The sequence below is a fragment of the Tauraco erythrolophus genome, chromosome 6, assembly GCF_009769465.1.
Source record: "Tauraco erythrolophus isolate bTauEry1 chromosome 6, bTauEry1.pri, whole genome shotgun sequence".
Lineage (NCBI taxonomy): Eukaryota > Metazoa > Chordata > Aves > Musophagiformes > Musophagidae > Tauraco > Tauraco erythrolophus.
In genome coordinates this window covers 37,543,907-37,566,134 of record NC_141470.1, presented here as the reverse complement: position 1 = coordinate 37,566,134, position 22,228 = coordinate 37,543,907, and the positions used below count along the sequence as shown (strand labels likewise).

General features: G+C 43.9%; 1 protein-coding gene across 2 annotated transcripts; it reads left to right on the top strand.

Annotated features, from left to right (window-relative positions):
* Positions 1-2,818: 2,818 nt before the first annotated feature.
* On the top strand, positions 2,819-10,280 carry GREM1 (gremlin 1, DAN family BMP antagonist). Of its 2 annotated transcripts, none has more exons than XM_086613775.1 (2): positions 2,819-3,008; positions 9,725-10,280. In XM_086613775.1, the coding sequence occupies exon 2, from the start codon at positions 9,726-9,728 to the stop codon at positions 10,278-10,280; it is 555 nt and encodes a 184-aa protein (XP_086469901.1). In that variant the 5' UTR covers positions 2,819-3,008; position 9,725. The 2 variants fall into 2 exon arrangements, with proteins under 2 accessions (XP_086469901.1, XP_086469902.1); XM_086613776.1 differs by lacking the exon at positions 2,819-3,008 and having other exon boundaries at positions 9,726-9,850; positions 9,956-10,280.
* The last annotated feature ends 11,948 nt before the right edge of the window (positions 10,281-22,228 follow it).

The window sequence follows — 22,228 nt, the reverse complement described above, 5'->3', positions numbered from 1 at the left end:
AGCAGATACAGCTACAACTACTTACCTTGCTGGTACCCAACTGGTTTATTTTTCTGAACAAGTAGGCAAACTAATGCAGAAATAATTCTACTTTCCAGCTCTCAGAGAAATCTGAAAAATTGTCTTGCTGAACCCAACAAGACACTAGTGTCTACTTGAAACACTGTGGATTAAACAATGAAAAAAAAAAAAAAGATGGGGAAATATGGTGGGAACATTCAGCTACAAGAAATGGAGAGAAGTTTGGAGGAGGCAGCACACCTTCCACACCTGGAGATGCTTTCTAAAGGGTTTCTTAGTTTGCTTTAAGTCAGACTGAGATCTACTCCAGATCAGCCACTCTGGCTCGATGCTTGACTGCAGTGAGGCATTAAATGGAGATGACTGCTCTGCAATAGATGCCCAGGAAGGTCAATACCCAGGTGGCATGTAAACTACATTCCAGAAAAAATACAGCAGAGAGGCAGTTTGCCTGCAGACCAGCGGCAATGCCTGGAAGTGCATGTATTGCCAGTGCCATCATCAGGCACCAGCCGGAGCTCAGAGTAACCACAAAAAAAACACTTCCTCCAGCACCAAATGCCTGGACCACGGCCCTGGAAAAGGGGCAGCCCCCTCAGCTCCCCAGCCTGGCTTTAGGGCAGGTAATCACAGTGAGAGACAGAGAGCAGAAGAATAGACCCCTTCCCTACACATCAGTACAGCTACTTAACAGAAGAAAGAGAAAAGAAGCATAAAGTCTGTCAACATACTGAGAGGTGGGAATTGTGACTTTTCCTCTGGATTCACAAAGGAAGGACCCCAGTTAATTAAAAACATCTATTAGTTTTAATAGCATTTTTTTTTTTTGAGTAAAATAAAAAAAATCCTAAAAATTCCCTAGGCCTCCCTTCCATCCATCTAGATGTCATTTGCTGTGATTCTTTGCCAATAATTCTTCCCCCCTTCATTGTATTTGAATTTCAGTGTCCACTGCACACCAACACATTTTCTCTCTCACGCTGCCACCTAACACTCTACTACAGTTGCTTGCCCTGTTGCTTCTGCAGCATTTCTGCATGCTGCTAGTAAAGTAATGGAAATGATTATTTTTTTCAAAAAATTATTGCTAAATGTGTGCAAGAATTACAGCAATGGGTCTAATTTACTACCTTTCTGAGCACTCACCTACGTGAGGCACTAAAGGGAGCCATGCTTTGGCCTTAGCGAAGAGCAAGCTGCTGCTAAGTACTGTGAAAAGTCAGGAACCTGGCATCTTGCCTAGTCCTGGCATCCCTAACATAGCAGATCCTTTCATTTTAATTCATCTTCCCCAGCTGCAGAACCGAGGACAATACAAAAAAATCTCTATTTGTCGGATGAGATCCGAGGCCCAAGGTGGGTGCTGCCTCCCAGGCCTGGGGCACTGAGGCGCAGGGCTGGTTTGGTTGGCAGGCAATAATTCGTGCCGGGCAGTCAGGAGAAAACAAACGAGTGCTTCCTGCATCACCTGCGCGGCCCGGGCCGGTCGCAGGGCGCTTCTCCTTGCCTCGCTTCGTGCCGGACGATGCCCACCGCAGGACGCGGCAGCTGACGAACGTCTCAGTTTAATTAGCAAGCCCGAAGGTCAACCCGTGTGTCAGAGGCTGCTCCTGCTGGTAATGACTCCATCCCTCGGTAGCCTTGCAACCAAACCTCCGCGCTGAAAAGCCCGCGGAAGGCGAGCGCCGGTGCTGGAGCGCCTGGAAGTCCGGTGGCACCGGGGGAGGTGCGGACCGCCGCTGCGGGGCTGAGAGCTGCCCTCACCCCCAAGGGCTCTGCCCCTCGATGCCCCCAACCCCACGCTGGCTGCAGACTCGGGGTAGGCTTCGGCTGACCCCCGGTTACGGCCGCGAAGGGATCGCTCCGCGAACACGCTCAGCCCCCGCCGGTTTTTGCCCAACTCCGAGCGACCGCAGGGATCCCATGGGGGCCCGGATGATTGCCGCCTTGCCTAGGGGCTCCGGAGCGGCAGCCTGCGGGGCGGGAGCGGAGCGGAGCGGGGCGGTGATTTTCCCCCCGGCCGCCCCGACGGTCGGGCGGCTCCGGCCGCCTCCGCGCTCAGCCCAGGCGCGCCGCGCCGCTCCTTCGCCCTCCCTGCCCTTCGCAGGATGCCTGAGGCGGCCGCAGCCCTCAGAGGAGATGCAGTGACGGGAGAGTAAAAAGCCACCCGAGGTGTCCCGCCTCTTGCGAGACAAAAAAAAAAAAAAAAAAAAAAAAAAAAAAATCTTTCACTGATAAAGAGGTGTGAGCGGGAGCCACGGTTTAACATCCTCCCCGCGTACATACACACAGGGGTCTTTTTGCCAAAGCTGCCTAACCCCCCGCATGTTTTCAGAAGACAAACCTCAGCAATGCCAATTTGTAACAGGGAGGGCCTGAAAGGTGGCTGCCTCCCTCCTTCCCTCCCGGCCAAGGCAGGCCGGTAAGGGGCTCCCCGCGGCGGCTGCGCTGCCGGACCGCTCGCCTGGTCGGCTCTTGGGCAGGGAAGCGCAGATGGCAGCCCGGGCAGCGGAGATGGGGGTGGGTGGGATTTAACTCTTCTTAAATGTCATACTTTAATGGGGATGGAAAATGTGAATTTTCTGTGCATTCCAGGAACAATTCCTTGGGGTGGTGACCTTTAGCACCGATTCTCTTAAGAGAGGAAAGTAGTGGAGTGTTTATCTGGATGACTGAAAGCTTTCCCTGGTGGAAGTTTATGGAAGTGTTAAAGGGGGCGGATAACACGGGCTTTGGAGGCGCTTGTCCAATGATCTGGAGAGGCTTGGAGAGCAGATCTCAGCTGGCAGACATTTAAATGGGAGACAGCTCGGCGCTGCTGCAATTTGTAGGCAGGATCCGAGACTCTCTATGGACTCCCGGGCAGCTCCGGGCTCCCACGCCACCCGCTCCGCCGAGTGACCCGCTGGGCAGAGCCCCGCACAGCCCCAGGCCCGCCGAGGAGCCGCCGCCCAGCCGGGCCCCGCCGAGGAGCCGCCGCCGCGCAGGTGAGCCGGGACGCGCCGCGCCGCGCCGCGCTGCGCTGCGCGCACTCACAGCGCGGGCGCAAACGGGTCCGGCGGCTGCCAGAGTTCGACCAGTCCCTGTGGGAGGCAAAATTTTAATGTCTTTATCCTACCTTCGGGGAGGGGGAAGAGGAGGAGTCGTTCATCGGTGTCTAGCAAAACTCCTGGGCGCCCCGGTTTTGCAGAGGGTGACACCCGTCCCTCCCGTCAGCGGGAGTGAGGCGGACACCGACATTTCCGCTGCAGTGCTGGGGATTAGGGCGCCGTTACATCTCGCTTCCCTGACAAGCACAGGAATTGCAAAAGCCCCGTTAGCTCTGCCTCTCATCTCCGCCTACAGCATCACTCCCGACAAATTGGATTCGGCGCCCACCCGACACACGGCAAAATCTCGGCCCGGCCTCTGCGCGGAGCGGGGCGGGGGCAGATCCCCAGGTGCCGGCCCCGTCCCCTCCCGTCCCGTCCTGCCGAGCTGCCCTCCACGAGGCCGCTCAGCCCCCGGCTCTGCCCCGGCCCGCCTTCGCAAACCCCTGCTCCTCCGCGGAGTGTGCGCCGGAGCCTCCAGGAGCTCCCCGAGGCGGGGGCCGTATCGCCGGGAGGACTCGGTGTGTTCCGCGGGGTCGGGCGCCGCGGAGCCAAGGGTCTGCACCGCTGCGCGCCCGCGGGCAGCGCCGCGCGTCCCGCACCGCGCATCCTCGGGCGCCGTCGGGCGGGACGGACCGCAGCTCCGCCGCTGCTCTCGGCGCCCCTCCGCCTTCCCCTCCGTCGCCTCCCCGCACTGCCCTCCCACCTGACTCGGAGCCAGGGGCATTTTGCCGCCCCGACGGCTCCGTGTATCCGTCGGCCACGGCTCCGCTTCCCCGCGCTGACAGGCTCCAGGCTCGGCTCGGCCTGACCGGAGCGCCGCAGCCTTCCCGGCAGCGCGGCGGCCCGGTGCGGCCCTGCGGGTGCGGACTGGCCGCACTCCGCTCGGCCCCGGGCCCGCGACGTGACCTGACGCTGGGCTTTTCCCTCCGGGAGGACGCTTGTTTACTCGCCCCGTCCGTTTTAACGCGATCCCCCGGGAGCTCGGGAGTCACTTCCAGGGAGTTCGTCCTCCGTTGGGTAAGCCTAGACGGCGGCCGTCCCCCGGGGGCGCGACCCGGGCGGTGTCGCCAGCCGCGGCGAGGAGCGTCTGCACCCGCGGGGCGCCCGGCCGAGCCGCTCCCGGCTGAGCCAATCCAAGCCGATCCAAGCCAAGCCAAGCCAAGCCGGCGGCCTCTCCGCCCCGACGGCCGCCGGCGATCCCTGCAGCGCACCCAGGCTGAGCTCGGCGACAGTCCCGTCTTACCTCGGCGGGTTGGGTGGTGCGGCGGGGCCGTCCCGTCCCGGGTGGGGCCGTCCGGTTCAGTGCGGGGCCGCGGCGGCGGCGGGCTGGGAAGATGCGCGGCCCCTCCCGTATCCTCCTGCGCTGCGCTGCCCCGGTCTGCTCTTCTGAGCCGTAATGTACCTCCCCGGCCGTCAGCTGCGGCCTCGCTCCTGCTGTCCCGCTCGTGGCTCCCCTCGGTGAAAGGATCGCGAGTGAACCCCGTTTCGCTCATCGGGGCTGAGATCCAGCGCTGGGAAAACCAGCATAGAGAAGGGCTCTGAAACACCGACGTGCGTTTGGCTCGCTCTGTCTGCTCAGATGACGCGGGGTTTAGGTACCCGTTTTGTGAGATGCGCTGAGATCTTTGCGTCCAGCGCCGGTAACCCCCGAGCCACAGCTGCCTCTGAGCGGCACCCGGTGATTCGTGAGCTGCTCTTCTGCCCCCACTCCTCATGGCGTCGAAAAAGCCTGGGAGTAACCAGCTAGCCTGCAGTGAAGACTGTATATAAGTGATAAAGGGCGACAATGCTCCTATCTTTCTGTTCCTCTTTAGGATTCAGTCCCCAGCTGTGCTAAAGCATTTATTTTTATCTCAGAGATGTCACCCAGAAATGCGTAGATTCTCCTGAAGACTTTCTCCTTTTCAGGATGCGTGGCTGTGCGCAGGAGCAAAACTCTTCTGGTGGTTTTAGGGTTCCGTGAGCGACTCCGTCTGAAGGGAGTTTTGCTCTGGGGAGCGGAGCTGTCAGGCTGCATGTGTGTCTTCAGGGCAAGTCTAATTTGGGTTTGATACCACCATGGTGTTCAACTTCCCTGTAGTCCCATAGGATGTCCTATAGAGCAATGCTTTCTTAAAGGGGGAAGTCTCAAAGTTTCGAAGTTCTTTTTTTTTTTTCTCTTTCTTTCTTGTATTGGTGCCTATACTCATTACGTGTCTCAAAAAAGCCATCCCCATGACTCTCAAAAAGGAATTATCTGAAGTGTAAATGTCTCCAAATTCTACCAGACAGAAATCTCAATTTTGCTGTCTTGATCTAAGAGAAAAACTATGGTTCTTTGGGAACTGCCACTGCCATGCCTTTTTGTATATTTAAAAATACAGATCTGTGAACCATGAAAACATTACATAAGACTATTTCTGTAATTCATATATAATAAGCCAGGCATAAAATTATTCTTATCCTTTGGGACATAAACCCCTTCAATTTTCTCAGTAGTCGAAGGGTTGTGTTTTGCCTCTTTCTTAAATACGTTTTTTTTTTTTTTAGGTCTTCGACAGTTTATTTTTCATGTTTTCTGTGAGGCACATGAGTTCATGTCTCATCATAATATTTTCCTAATAAATATGGTTCACAGATGAAATTACGGGCCTGCTGAGGTCTGTGAGAATTTTGCTGTATATTTCAACAGAACCAGGATTCCATCCAGTTCTTTTAAACAACTTGCGTTGTGCTAAAAAACGTCAGTAATAACTTTCTGACTCTGCCTGGGAACTCATAGGGAAGTGCTGTTTATGAACTGACATGTGGTGATCCTTAATTTATAGCAGAAAATGTATAAATGAAAAAATTGCAGCTTAATTGTATGAAATAATAAACCTGAAAGCATTTACATTTCTCTCTGAACAGTTGCGAGTATTAATCCACAAAATTCCTAATCTGTTTTAGATGATGAGCTCTCAGGCTCTAGATAAACCACATATGAGGTGATATGAATGTTAGGGCCCAATTCTGCTCCTGTTTGAAGTCAGCAATAAAATTTCTCTTGGCCTTAGGACTAAGAGTTTACAGATGACAAAAAGTAGAACTCAGCAGGGAAATACAGAAAGAATAGATTTTAGAAGTATTTTGTTACTTTAAAAAAATAAATATTAATTACTTCAGATCTCTCTGGATCTGAACACAAAATTGACCTAGGCATTTTGATTGTAGTCCAAACTCCAGAGTTATTACTTCTGCAGAGTTATGGCTGTGACAAGGAAAAAAACATTTGCTTTAGGAGAGATACATTTTTGGTAAAACTTTGGGTATGGTAACAGTGATTTAGCTACTTGTACTCTTCTATGTTCTATTTTTTTTTCAGAAATTACGCCCCCCCCCCCCCCCCCCCCCCCAACCTGTTAAGGAAACATTCACGAACATTAATTCGTAGATGGATGAACCACTTTAGTTCCTAATGTATGTGAACAGAATTTTCATCTTCTCTCATAAACAAATGCATTGCCTTGGAACCAGAGGTAGTGCAGAATGCCCTTACTGCATTTTGGCTGCTTTTTTTTTACTGAGGTGTACCACCTCATTTGCCTTTGTATTTTGCATTTTTAAAAAATAACCTTAATTTTAAAATAAATCTTTGATAAATTATTATTAAAAGAAGGTCCTGCTTGAACTGCTGTGGGGATCATGAAGTTCACACAGCCTCTTCTGTGGGTTTATGTTTAAACTGTATTTAGCCCTAAATGACTGGATTACTTTTACTTTTAGATGTGTGTTTTGGAAGTGACTATAACAAATGTTTTTGCTGAGTTGCTAATTTTCTTTCGAATCACAATTTATTTTATGAGCACATTATAGAGCTTCTGCCTTTAAGATTGGAAACCAACTCAGTGAAAAATTACCTTTCTTACCCTAGTTTAGGATTATATTGAAACCCTTTCCTTAGGGTCAAGCACATGCTTAATAAAGATGCATGAATCTAGCATACAGATCTTATGATAGTGAACATTACCATCAAGTTTCCCCCAAATTCCCATTCCGAAGTACACCTCAATTTCACACGACTAGCCCTTACTGTGTCATCAATTGCACAGTTATTTAAAAAAAAAAAGAAAAGGTGAAGCAGTGTGGAGGTCATCAGTTTTAGAAATAAAAGTAGTCCAGGAATATGCATGTTGGTAGAACTTCAACTCGGTTATGGGACACTAAACAAACACCTGAAGTTTCCTGGCACTGCTTATAATCTAGCAATTTATTTTCAATTGCATGCAATGACTTTTGGGTTTTTTTCTTTCTTTCTTTTAAGGGTATGGCACTATGTTGAGTAAATAAATGGTATATTAAAATACCATCTAAATACAGCCTGGGTATTGAGTGACTGGAGCAATAGGAATAGTTTTGGAAGGAGTCATTCTGGTCTCTTGAGGAAATAAGCAGCGGTTTGTAACTCTTTTAAAAAATTATTTTAAAGACAAAATTAAATTTAAAAAGAAACGTGTTTAAATAACATTCAGGTTGTAATAGAAGCGGGGAAAAAACCAGCAAATGTGAGGTCCAAGATGACGCCTGAAATTATGCTGCATTAGTCTGCAATTAGAATTCCCAACTTTCTTTTTGTTCTATGTCAGAGCCTTAAGGTTATTGAAATTGCATGTTCTGTACCATATTTTGTTTAGATATTAAAAGCAGCCCTTCCAAGTTGCCTGCTGGAGTCGGCAACAGTGTCATTCTCACATCCCTCCCTTGAAGCCTGAAGCTTCTGCCAAACATAGGACATATTGGTACATAAACGAATAAAACTAATGCATATATTTATCACATGTATTATAAACTCTAGGTGCTCTAACAGTTCGTAGACAGACACTCAAAATATTAGATCCACAAACAAATCCCTGGACACCATGGAACCCCCTGTGAGACTTTTCCACTCTGGTAATTCCTTTCCCAGTTCATTTGGTGAGAAACGCTTTTTGAACAGCATAATACAACATTTATTTTCTCCGTGAGACTGGAAGGACCTAATAACTGAGAAATTAACAGTTATCTTTTATAGAAAATGTTACTTATCCTGAGCCTCTACTGAGTCTCTAGGTGGCCGTTACAACGTTGGCATTTGGCTGCTTTCCTGCCTAGCTGTGTGGTCTCAGGCAGAGCGGATAAAGCCATCCAGGACAGTGCCCTTGGTTTCACATATGTTTCTTGGGTAGTAACACAAGCGGGATTCTGAAACACTAATTTGTCCCTTACTGGTAAAACAAGTCAAATAAAGGATACAACTGCAGCATTCCAAGCAGGTGAAAGACAGCGAGGTCCTCAGTTTTTTTTCCCATTTCTTCCCCTTTTTTAATGCACGTGCCTCTTTGCAGTTCTGCTATTTTACAGGGATTTTGCAAGCAGTCGCTCATTTCTGGTGTTTTCTTCCAAGCTCCCCACAGGGAGGGTCCCCTGAGAGCCTCATTCCCCGATCTGTCTCTCTTGCTGCCACATCCTTTGCTTTCCAGAACAACATGGAGACCATGGTACTCTGGAAGGGGGGAAAGTGTGACAGCTGATGAGTTTCTTCCTGGCTGGTTGGTATCTTGAGCCGACGGAGCAGCCAAAAGAGCTCAGAGCTTTGGGAAGCAGCAGAAATGATGGAATAAGGGAGGCAAGAAAGGCTGTTCCTACACTAGTAATTGGGTTTGGAGCAGGGGTGCTGTTTTGAAGAACCTGATAGTCTCTGCTTACTGCACTTCTTGAGGTGTTTTTTTGTGTGCGTGTGCAAAAGCTACATTCTTTTCTGATGATACTTAAATGTTGTGTATGAAACTCTGCTGTCCTCATATGTCCTTTCAATATCGTGCTGTATATAATGAATAAAATTCAGAGACCTGAAAAATTCTCCATACTGTGCTGCAGCTGTGTAACTTCTGTCAAGGATTCAGTCATGTGTGAGAAGGTGTAATTTGAAATTACAGATGCACGTCTTTTAACCTATACCTAAATATTCTTTGACGTTAGTTGCCTGTCTTGTTGCATATCTCTTACCTGAAGCTTCATTACACTCAGACGCATGAGGCCCGTTCAGAGGGGCAGTGTGACAGAGCCTGGGACGCTGTAATTCAGACAACAGGTGGATATAGCCTGTGCATCGTATTCTGGATGTATATTATGTAAGAGTCTGACTAAGGAACACATAGCTACGCTGGATCCCCTGAGTCAGAGTTTAGTCCTCTGGTGTTGCAGATAGCTATGTCCTATAAATCCTTGTGTAGCATGAAATCTGTTCTTCCACCAGTGTAAGTCAGGAGCAACATGCCTAATGTCAGTGAGCTGTAAGGAGGGAATGAGAACTCCTAGTTAGGGTAATATGTAAGGTGAAAAGAACTGGGAAAAGGTGCATGGTACACAAAATGAAATTCTGTTTGGACTTACTTTAGCCTCTGACTTTCAATCACTGTACATGAAAGCTTTTGTCACTTGGTAATTTGAAAATTGCTTTCCAGATGGTAAAGGCTAAATGCTTATCTTTTATAAGTGTGTGAGTGCACGCACACACATTCCTTTTATGGAACTGAAAATTTACTGCATACCTGATTTCTGTTGACATCTGAAATCCACAACTGTGCTTTATTCCCTCAACTTTCTCCATATAGGATGGTCCGCACACTGTATGCCATTGGCACTATATTTCTTCTGATGGGATTTCTGCTACCGGCAGCAGAAGGGAGGAAGAGGAATCGTGGCTCTCAAGGTGCTATCCCTCCTCCTGACAAAGATCAGCCCAATGATTCAGAGCAAACGCAGACCCAGCAGCAGTCGGGCTCTAGGCATCGAGAACGAGGAAAAGGCACTTCGATGCCTGCTGAAGAGGTGCTGGAGTCCAGTCAGGAGGCGTTGCACATCACTGAGCGCAAATACCTAAAGAGGGATTGGTGTAAAACTCAACCTCTCAAACAGACTATCCACGAAGAGGGCTGCAACAGTCGTACCATTATCAACAGGTTCTGCTACGGCCAGTGCAATTCCTTCTACATCCCCAGGCATGTTCGTAAAGAGGAAGGCTCCTTCCAATCTTGTTCCTTCTGCAAGCCCAAGAAATTCACCACCATGACTGTTACACTCAATTGCCCTGAGCTTCAGCCCCCGAGAAAGAAGAAAAGAATCACTCGAGTTAAGGAATGCCGGTGTATATCTATTGACTTGGACTAAGCTGAGACAAATATTGTACCGATTGCACTCTGACTGTACGCAATCATTGCCAGCATGAGAGTGAGTGGCATGAACTAGCATACCTTTGGGGCTGAACAAAACTGAAAGGAACCTAGTGAATTACCTAAAACAAGCAAAAAACCCCCAAAACCAAAGAAAAAATCGATGTAAGGGAAGGGCACATGTGTATTTTTGTGTGGAATGGAGAAAATGGATGTGTACAAGCAGATATATGAATGTTCACTATGACAAAAAGTTTAACAGGGGTATGAAATATTAAAATATGTATTTACCTGCAGTCATGAATTAGGTTTCCTAGTGTATATTCATATTTTTGCCACTCGCTAGGAAAGTGAAGCTGTGGCTTTTGCTAATGTTCACCTACCATGCTATTTGCTTTTACTGCGTTAAGAGAAACATCAAAGTGAAAGGACAATATATTTTAAAGCATTAGTCTATTCTTAGATACGAAGTAGGCAAAAAGCAGTTAAAGCATAGCAAAACCATCACTGAAAATAGCAGCTGTATCAAGAGTTTGTAACATGCTTCTTCAAAAAAATAACTACAATCCAAAAGCCATGTCTGGAGAGCAATGGGGGGACGTGCGAGTGTTGAAAAGTCAGTATAGGTGGATAGAAAACAGAGCTGCAGCAAGTTAGGAAGCAAAAGGCCAAAGTAAGTAGACAGGGGGAGTACAAAAGGGAGTAGAAAAAGGAAAGCTACATCAGTAGGAAGACACAGAGGAAGAGATATTGTCTTCTGTTTACATTTTGCTTTAATTTATATACCTAGTCATATATTACATAAATTAAAGAGAAACTATATACAAGACTATAAATATACTTCTGAATTCTAATGGCTCTCTAACTCAATCAAAATCCACTCTCGTGCCACTAGATCCAATTGATGTCTTGTATTTCTGATATCAGTTATTCTTCATATCTACATATATATATATATGCAGTATCTTTTAGTCATTGGACTCTATACATACACACAATGAGTACGCATACTCCATTCTCTGTATCCGAACTCTCTCCTCTTTTCACACACATTCATAAAAAACATACATAACCACAGCACAAAAATCTTGCTAACCAAGATCAAGTACAGAATGGCAGTAATTTAGGACATAAAGAGCAAAGCAAAAATTAAAGCAAGCATCATGTGACTGCAAATGTAATAACCACACGAGAGACAAAAGACACGACATTCATGACTAGTAAACATTGCATTGTTATTGTTATTTTAGCTTTGCCACAGGCACGCAGTTTGTTGAAAAAGAGATGCAGAACTTTGCCAGCAATAATCCTCTTTTTATATCTTTTACCACAGACTCGCATTTAAACCGAATTTGGACTAAGTAAAGAGAATTTCCTGAAAATTAAGGGCTAACTGCACCTCTCATTTGGGGGGAAAAAACATAAAAGGGGACACGCTACTTCCAACTGCTTGAGGAATCTCACCTGTGAGGTTGTCCTGCCTTCCCCTTCCCCTTCCCCTTCCCCTTCCCCTTCCCCTTCCCCTTCCCCTTCCCCTTCCCCTTCCCCTTCCCCTTCCCCTTCCCCTTCCCCTTCCCCTTCCCCTTCCCCTTCCCCTTCCCCTTCCCCTTTTCAGGATTAGGAGCTTAAAGTTGATCAGGGCAGTGGGATGCGGCAAGAGTGCAGAAGGTCCTGAAAAAGACATTTTAGTTAGGTGGACCCTGTGCCGTCGGACCCAAGAGGCAGCCCTTCCACGCGCATTGCCCTCGCTTTCCTGGGGTCGCATGGGAAGGCTGGGGGTTGTCTCACTGTCGACATCTCATACCATGTGGTGTAAAAACGACTCGTGCTGGCCCAGCTGCTGGCTTTGCAAAGGTGCTGAAGAGCTGACGGAGTGCAGTACGCCTTCCTGCCCATGCCAGCGGGGTCCCGACAGCCAGTCCTTGCTGGTGGGGTACAGAAGGAAAGATGTGCTCCTGTGCCAGGGCCTGAAAGCAACACGGACATCACCAATGTGGGTGAAATGGAGGTTAGGTCCAAGTTACCTATAGGATGGGGCTTGGATAGTCTGGGACTCAGTTTCCCCATTCAGCATCAATACTCTTTAGTATCCACTACCAGTATAACCGGTCTCTCTCAGGTCAGAGACCTCTCTCAGTACAAGGTGATTATCTTGATGACATTTCTATCCATTGAATGCTGAGGAAGACCATTTTGCTCTTACTGACATGTCCAGAGGGAAAAATATACAGTGAGCAGCGTGTTGCAGACGCATCCAGTGTGCCCTCATTGTATTAGATGCCCCAGCTGTTACACAATGCATCACACAGTTATTTGCAATATTCTGCATCTCTGCAATTAATATATTTTTACTGTAAAATCCACTGCTGTGAGGTCTGCATTTCTAAGATTAAGAGATTGCAACTCGTTGATTGGTATTATTAAATTGCATTTCATCTGGTGTACTCTCACTCAGCAGGTTTGACACATTTCTTCATGGATTTTAAAATCCAATTTTAAAATCTGGAATTACAGAAGGTAGATTTCCACTGTGTGGAATGTGAATAGTTAAACAGAGAGATATGGATATTTAATGTTATTATTAATACAAATCCTCTTTCACTAATAATAGGCAATTTCCTTTAAATTACTTTTCTGAGTTGATTTGCAGGGGAAAGGACCAATCTCAGTCGTTGCTGAAAAATTTTGTGCTAGCTAGAGTTTCCATTCAAGAAATGGGAACACCTTTAGAATGAATTTTTTCTTCATGTGAAGTTGACCGCAAAACTCCCATTGTCTTTTTCAGTGACTGCTATGTCCCTAAGCCCCTGGCCATTAAGCAAAGCTTCAGACATTACTGACTTCTTTATTTAAGATTAGGCTAGTATTCTGAAGGAAAATCGATAAAAGTTTTACAAATCTTTATGTTCCAAAACCAGCCTGTACATAGATCATGATGGAACTCCCCTTGAGGCAGATCCCCCCATATGTAAATTTTATACAAAGAACTTTTATGAATTGCTAGTTATTGCCTGAGAGTAAGAAAGTTCTGCTAACTTACAATTATACGAGATATTTAATATCAACCACAATATGTATTTAAATGTCTGCTTTATTCTAAAAACAATGGACTATATAACCTAAGGCTGCAGTATTTTCATGCTCGGTCTCACAAAGCAAAACTTGGTTTAAAATGAAGTTTTAATTATTTTGCAACTGAATAGAATTGGAGTTTTTTCTTCCCAGCATTTTGTACGTCACTTTAACTACTAGTAACAAATAAATAAAATATCTTCTCCAGCCCATGTCTATTGTTGTTTGTTTTTTTTTTATTTCTTCCTTAAGTTTCCAGCTCTTTCTGGATCTGTTGTACTTTGCTCTGACTTCTGTGGTTTCTTCTAATTATAAAAGGGCTTACATTATGACAATGAAACACAGAGACAAGCAATGGCATCATCATTCAACACGGCTACTTCAATAGGGTTTTTAAGTGAGATCTGTCACTTCCCCCTCACCCTTCCACAATTTATAGAAGGAAAATCTCAATCTTTACTCGTGCTTTTCCCCTTGTAAACTGTATAGTGACAGTTCAAAATATAAACCAGCCTTGAATTGTTGTAGAGTTAGAGTTAGAGTTGGTGTGCCTGCCTTACACCTTACCTCAGTTTTACGTCTAGCTGACGTCTAGCTAAAAGTTTACTCCCACTTTTAGAAAAAAAGAGTGAGGAACATCTTCACAATGCAGTACATTACAAGCTGTAAATAGAGACAGAGGGGATGGAAAATAATTATAAAAGAGAACAGGAAGATTTGTCATTTCCTTTTACCTTCTCTGTCCTGGCTGGCAGCACTTGAACAAGGCCAGTGTTGAGGAAGGACCACAGAGAGCAGGTCTCTTCAAACTTTCGACCCCTGCCTATTATCAGAGATGGGCAGTAGAGGTATAAATTTTATCTTTCCAACCTGCCACCCTGCCAGGGTGTGTGAGGGACTCAATCAGTCCTTGCAGCCCCCGTGCAGCCCTGCCGTCGGCAACAGCAGTGTCATCGTCTGCCTTTGTGGAGAAAGGGGCTCTGACCGGCATCACCATCTCAGTGAACGAGACCGAGAACCATCTCTGATTGCACACGAGCCTCTGAGCAGCAACATGGGCCTATTTCAGATGTACACCTTTCAGTTCAAAGGGCTGACAACGACATAGTCACATATACTGTCTGAAGAGTTGAACAACGTGTAGTGTTTTCCTGTAGCGCACACAGATAACCAGAGAAAAGGGTCAGATGTCCCACTTCCAGCTCTAAAAAGCTAGGTGCTGGTAAGAGCCACTGTGGTTCTCCTTCATGCAAAGCCCTTGTGAAATCATGGAGCTCAACAGTCTAGTAGTACTAGTTGTCTGGGGTTTTTCAAGGCTCTTTGGTTTAGTCTTCTTTCTCTTCCAGGTTTTTTTTGTGTGTGTGCTTCTAAAACTTCCTGAAAGGCTAATAACATTAAAATCATTATTTCTAAAAGGCAAATTACTTTTTTCTGGTGTGAGATACAGGCACAGTTGGACCGAATAAGTTTCCGTGAAAAGATGTGCATCTGTATCTTTATTTGAATACTTAAAACAGAGAGAAAAACCTCCTGGACTTACCTTTCTAGTACTCTGTAGTACCATGGGCTTACTGTTTATGTGTTAACAAGCTCAAGCATTCATTTTAATTTATGTTTGGTCCACATACCAGCTTTGAATTGAAGATACGTCCACTGTGAAGTCCCGTAGAAGTCCACTGTGAAGTGCTTTGTAGATAGTTACATTGGTCAAAAGAAGATAACAGAGAAAGAATTCACACACCTTAATCAGCTTTCAGGGACACAGAGAGAAATAAGACTATTTTTTTCTCTCTCCCAGCGAGGTAGGCTAGATTTCTGCTTGGGATTTCTGCGTGTGCTCTGTCACCCATGTGCTGCATGGTTGATTCGCACACACATGATATGGCTGAGGCATCGAGAGCATGTGGGATTTGCTGAGCATGTGCAAGACATCTGATCAACATATGCGCACAGTAGGTATGGTGTGTCCAGGACTGGTCGGTGGAACAGACCGCATTGTGGCTCTGCTCCAGCTGCCTGTCAGTGGCTGTGCCTGGCTGGGAAGAGGGATGTTGCATTGGCAAAAAATGATGCAGCAGTTTAACCTTGTGATTTACCTTCTGAGTGAAAAAACAAGGAATATTGGAGAACTGTACCCTTGGGGATTGATGTCTCTTTGTGCAGTTCAGGACACAGGAGTGAACCAAGAGTTATTAGTTCCAAAAGGTTTCCTAAAGGAGAAGCACCAAGTCACTGGTAGAAGACTGAGATGAGAACACGGGTTTGCTTAACCCTACGTTGCCCTATACACTCTTCCTTCACTTTTTAAGAAACGTACCTCTTATTTCCTCCAAATAATTCAAACCTGTCTAAGAAACCACCTCATTAATTACTGAAATACAGCAGTCAATATCAGCAGAAGAAAGTCCAAATATTTTCTGAGTCATTCTGCTTACCTAGACTGTTGTCCTAATCAAAGACTTTTGAAGTGGGGAGCTACATCATTTAAGGGAATTAAAAAAATAATGTATATTTGGATTTAGTCAAAACACTGGAGATATCACTGCTACACATTTTTGATAACCACCAGATCTTGGCCTTAAGGTGTCAAAAAAAATTACCTATAATAAGATTCAGACACCTTGCTTTATTTTTTTTTTTAATCAGCTGAAACTGAAACCAGAAATACGCGGCAACGCACAGGTATTGTAACGAATCCCAGTAGCGCCGATTTTTGATGCTACCTTGTGATGCAGCTTCATAAAAACATCTGAAGCCTGTCCGCACTGCCTGCCTGGGAATGTAGCTGATGACTTTAAGGTGCCCTTTGACAATATGTGGCTTCTGGCTGCCTGAATTCCTTCTCTAGCTTTTATGGTTCTAGGGGGAGGAGTACAGAAATTTTAACTGTCACTTGCTCCCTTCCCTATTATTTTCTAAAAATATAGCAAATCAAATCAAGTTCATAGTTTACCTGTTTCAAATGATCAAGGAGTAAGATATGGTATATACTTACAGAAAAGAAGAATGTTCAGGATGACATTAAAAAAAACCCCAACTTCTAAGTTGCAATAAGCAATAACTCCTCCTTGCTGTGATACAGATGTAAGTCACTTAGCTTGGGGATGAATCAAATGAAGAAGTTATACTGTCTTCTAATAAAACTTCTGCAAATAAAATTTGAAATCGCATGTTTGCATTTCTTTTTTAAAGAATGCCTTATAGAAACAGCCATATTCCAATTTATATTACAAGAGATCAAAAGAACAAAGGTTAAAATAATATCTCCATCTCTCTCTAGAGTAATTGATAGCTGTATCTTATCCTTTGGTCCAGTATTATCAATATGGATTCTAGCAAGAAAGGAATTGGAAAGAATTAATGTGTCAGTTACAGCTCATCTGGAACACCAACACTCAAATTTATTAATCATAATTTTATAGTTATTGCATGGCGTTACTACTGAGCATTGTTAAGTTTATCTGATTTATTTAATGATGAATTAAAGACTATAATATTATTTTTCCTTTAAGTTGAACTTTACTGAATTTCTATGTTTTGTAGTTAATTTGTTGAGGTATAAAGGCACAGTCTTTTTTGTATTTGTGAAAAGAGACATAGTCTCATTCTTAGCTTTGTAATAGTATATTCTTCTATGCAGAGAATTAAAAAATTGTGCTGTATAGATATAACATACATGTATTTATCTCTCTAAATAAGAGTATCAAAAGCCTAGGAATGCATTACATATATATAAAAGTCTGAAAAATGTACATTTGATAAGTTTATACAGAAAAGTATGGGCCAGTGTGCCAACAATGTACTTCATGAGTGATTAGTGTAAAGTCAACCATGACAATAATTACAACAGTAGGCATGAAGATTTTATTTTTCAAGGAGGAGGACAGGGTTGTATTTATTCAGTAAAGTTTATTTCTAGACTATTACACTTAATGGCAAAGATGAAGGCTAGCTGAACCTCTCTCCTTAGTATCTAGAGGGCCTTGAATGTTCCTTAGGAAATAGATGTTCACAGGAACACATATTTCCTTTTTTTTTGTTAATTTGTTTCAACTCCAAATGAATGAAGAGGCTAGATTTTGGGTGTTAAGTTAGAGCTAGCAAATAAAAACAAAAAAGAAAACTATGTGTACAATGGAAGAACTTACTGAATAGATCTAAATCCTATGGTAGGTAATTTGATCTAATTTTTGCAGAAAGGCAAATGCCAGATGTTTGCTCCACTTTGATCTTAATAACACTTTAGGCTGCAGACAATAAGATTGGTTTAAAATTTATTGTCTCTTTGATTTCTCCATTCTAATGCTTTTTAAATTCTTTACACAAGACAGATCTATATATAGGCAACTGGGGTGGCATCAGAAGCATTGTATACTTAAGACATTCTTGAAAACCTCAGTGTGGAACAGTGTTTGCTGTTTTATGCATCAAAACAAAGCCAGATTTTATACAAGCAACATTCAATTTTCTTTTTATTATAATGTCTCTTTTTATTTTGCATATGACATTCTGACTGTCGCATCTGTGGCACAGCTCCTTATATGCTTTTATCTTTCAATATCCTTATTAAAAGTCAAGACAATATATTAAATCAACATTAGACAGCATGAGTTGAAAGAAAAGTTAATCCATTCTCTTGCATTGGGAGTGTAACCTATGTAGATCTTTAATTTCACTGTTCAGTTGCTTTTAGGATTTTTTTTTGCATAGAATGTGCTTTAAAAGGAGAGCTGCCACTGAATGGACACCAGTGAAAGCCTCAGAGAAACCATGACATCCAAGAGGCATTCAACTTGCCTTCAGTTTGGATCTTCACGTTCAAGGAGGCCATAGCTCTGTGAATGCAAGTTGAATTCAGCTCACGGCTGCTTATTAAGTGGCCTAAGGTTTCCAGCAGAATATCTCATATACTCACCATTACTGAGAAACTATGAAAGGCAAGTGAGACTGAGAACAAATGGTAGACCAATAACAATGATTAAAAAGAAATAAACAGAAAAATTGCTGAGGTACAGCCTGAATGTCTTATCATAGTTCTCTGGAATAGTTCAGAGCCATCTGTCCCTTAGATCCATGCATGGATGTCTCTAAACAATTGTTTTCACTCTGCTCATGACAGCAGTCCGAAAGTTCAAAAACTCAGAGTGAGTTTTCCTCTGAAAGAAATTCTGAACTTTGCCTGCTGATGAAACAGTCATTGCTCAGCCAGCCACAAGAACAGCTACCTACCCTGGCAGGTTTTGCACAGAATATGCTTTAATGCATTTAATATGCATTCAACTGGCAGGGTCGATGGGCTGTCAGAAGTCAGCAGTCTCCCTTCGCCTCTACTACCAAGTTTAGTTCTTGCAACAATGTCCTTCATAAACCAAAAGAAAACTTATTTCCTTCAGAACTGAATATTTTGGTTCAATACCAAGAATAAATCATTATACACAGATACATGGTAACAAATATTCTTCTCTTCCTAGCACCTTACCATGACAAGTGAGAAGGCTTCCCATTACCTCACCCCAAGAGAGAAGCTGGGTAAAGCAAAAATCTCTCCCAGTGAGAACTGCCTTTGATTCAAATGCATTTTCACGTCTGTCTTTCCTCCAGAGCCGAAACATCTTTAATGCAGTCTACTATATTTATCACAATAATGTTGAAATTATGTTTGAAATGACAAGGCACATTCTGTCAGTCTTCTCTTAGCCATATCATACCACCTGTACTATTAGAGAAGGGGCTATTTGGAAAGACTGGACAACTAAGTCAGGAAACATAGAGTGGTTTAAATGGCATTTGATTTCAATTAAGAGGAGTGCAGAAGGACGGGTTTCCTAAAAGGTGTGATGTTATGAGACTCTGAAAATCTTTTGCAACACTAGCCTTTGTGCTTCATAGTTGAAAGGTGTGCGAGTGCTACCCAAGGAAATTTAATGGAAGTCACACAAGGAAAGATTTTAGCCTCGACATTTATCTTTACCAACACATGGAAGCACCTTGATCTGTTTTACTGTTGGGGAAAAAAGAAGGTAGTGTCTATTTCACAGGAGTGGATAGGAAGTAAGAGTCAGCGTGATGGATGGTGGAAAGAAACAGAGGGCAAGAGGGAAGAAATATGAGCGTCAGGTACTGATCTTAAAGATGAGGTCTAGTCTGCTGTCAGAATATGTATAAATAGTTTATTAATAAAAGGAGAGATGTATTGGCATTAGTGTGAAAGGAGGAGTGTATTCAGTTTGTATTGTGTTGTCAGAAATAAGCCATCTGGGTAGAGTACAGTTTATATTTGTTAGATATGAATAGACTATGCAAGTACAAATCAAGTAAAGATCAATTCCTGTGAAAAATACTCATCTCAAGGCATTTATCCAGCAGATGACACTGCACTAATCTCTGCCACCTCTACCAAATCTGTCACATTCACTTACTGGGGCTACAGCTGCACTTCAGTGTGGCATAGAGATCCCAGCTAAGTTTTATCCTCACAAACATGGTTACTAGTGATAGTTTAATTGCAAAAGCTTGAAGTTTATTCTTTAATTAGCATCACTCCATGGGTGAGACAAACCCTGCTTTCTGTCCCAGGAAAGGGAAAAACAAGGGTTATTAGAGAAATTTTCATTTAATCTTCTATAACGACTACATCACATCATTGCTGAGTGCACCAACATTTGGGAATGATGTCCTATCCTCTCCTTGGTTCTCTTCCTACTTAACCTGCCTGTCCCAACAGGAGCTTGGCTTCCGTCTGTGGCTGACACATTGGGAAAAGGCAGACTAAAATCACTTGGTGAGGTGAGTCTGAGGAGGGGTTTGATGCTGAGGGGAACCCACGCAAAGTGGGGTTTGGTGCTACTTCCATCTTGTCCTTTCTGGCAAGGGAATGAATGCAGGGAGGAGAGAAATATCAGAAACTGATCTTCAGGGCATCCTCGACACAAGTTCAACTACTCGCTGCTGAGATCTCTCACTGTCAGTGCCAGTACAACCAAGACCTCCTGGGAAGCGATCTGAGTTACCACTCCATGCTCAGATTTTTTGTGATATTTAGAAAATGCTTCATTCAATGTTGCAAGTCTTGCTTGATTTAGGCACCTCGATCTCATCTCCAGTGACTTGCAGTAAAGTTTTCTTTAATCTATTATTTCTTTTCCAGATAACATTAGTATTGGGCAACATGATTTGGTTCTGGGTGTTTCAGATTTCTGATATTTGTATTAATTCAATTTGCTGCTGAACAAGATATTGTCTACGGAAATAGGTTCTCCAATTTGTGGATTGTGTCTTTAAGAATAAGCTAAGCAAAGAGTCTATTAGAGTGAAATGTTACAAAGGAGCTACAGACTGTAGCCTTTCCTCAGGGCTCATTGCTGGTACAAGGTTGTGAAGTATATATACAGTTTTAATTCAGGTCAAAACAACCTGGAAGCTGGGGTGGCAGCTCTAATTTTTTTAGCTTCAGCCTTCGTCTCTTTGGCTTTGCATAAAAACCTAACCTCACAGCACAACCTTGGACAGGACTAGTTTTATGCAGGTGGTGCAAGCTGCCAAAGCTTATACATAGGGCTGTGTTTGAGGAAGGACTTCCATAATGTAGGGCCTGGAGTGCTTATTACCCTCTGAGTTGAAATCGGATGTTGCTCCCTGAGGCACAGGTCAGCATGTCCGTCATGCATAGACGAGACCGTCTGCTCCTCTCGGTTGGAGAGGGATGTTATTTTCTTAAGGAGCAGGATGTTATTTCTAGAGGTCTGCCCCTTGGTAGGGTCAAGAGTAATATTTTATGGTTAATGTTTATGATTAATTTTGGCTGTGGCCTTTCCTTTCAGAATTTGCATGGTGTCAGTTCAAGTTGGTAAGGGGGAAGCTTGACAAGGTTAAGGCGTGAACCGTATACTCACTTTTCCTTCCAAAGTAAATACTACAACAACAATGCACATGGGAACCAAGCAGCACATTCCTAAATCAAACCAGAAGATTCACACAGGGAACTAAAACAGTAGGGTCCAAGAGGGTGGGTTTTGCCTTCTTTTTTTTTCAGTCCAAAGGATACATTTTCAGAAGGATGCCTTGGGAATTAGCTCAACACAATCCCAGGAGCAAAAAGGGCAGTTTGGCATCAGGTTTCTTGTTCTCACATTACTTAAAAATGAATATTGCCTTTGCCCCTTTTCTCTCGAAAAATGTCTGCTAAAGTAAGGTGAATGATTCTCAGCTGTTCAATGCTGCTTAAAGGAAAGGACATGCTAGCATCACAGTAGGATGCAAGTTTATATTGAATCTTGCTTTTGGAAAATATCCCAATTTTCTGCCTGGCTTGGAATGGGATCTTTAGATTCAAACACAAGCTGGTCTTTTTTTTTAAGAACCTTAATTCTTAGCTTCTGGAAACTGATTTCCCTTCATCTTTTTTGTTAATGTAATAGTTTCACAACAGGCTTGCAGACGGATTTGGTTTGATATTTTAGAAGACAGTTAAGACCAGAAGAGATGGGAAATTCTTTTAAAATGTCAAGGTGTTTTTTTTTTTTTTGTCAGGACATGATGTGTGGTCCCATAATTTGCTTTCTGTGGCAGTATCACCAAACAGAGAGCAATGAGTAGAAAGAAAATGTATTTTTGTGATATTGTGAAAATTGTATGTAAGCAATAAAGATGACAACTTCAGAAGCATGTGCATGAAGCAGTCTCAGAAACCCATCCTGGATCTGCATCATCATTTTTGAGTTTTGGAAAGCATCATCTGGGGGGGGTTGTGGGGGAAGATCATTATATGAGACTTCTGATGATGACTTTAAATTAGGAAAAAAGGGAGGGCAAAACTCACATGGTGAAATACCTTCTCTCTCCCTCTTTTAACTCTTGTCTCTTTTTCATCCTCTA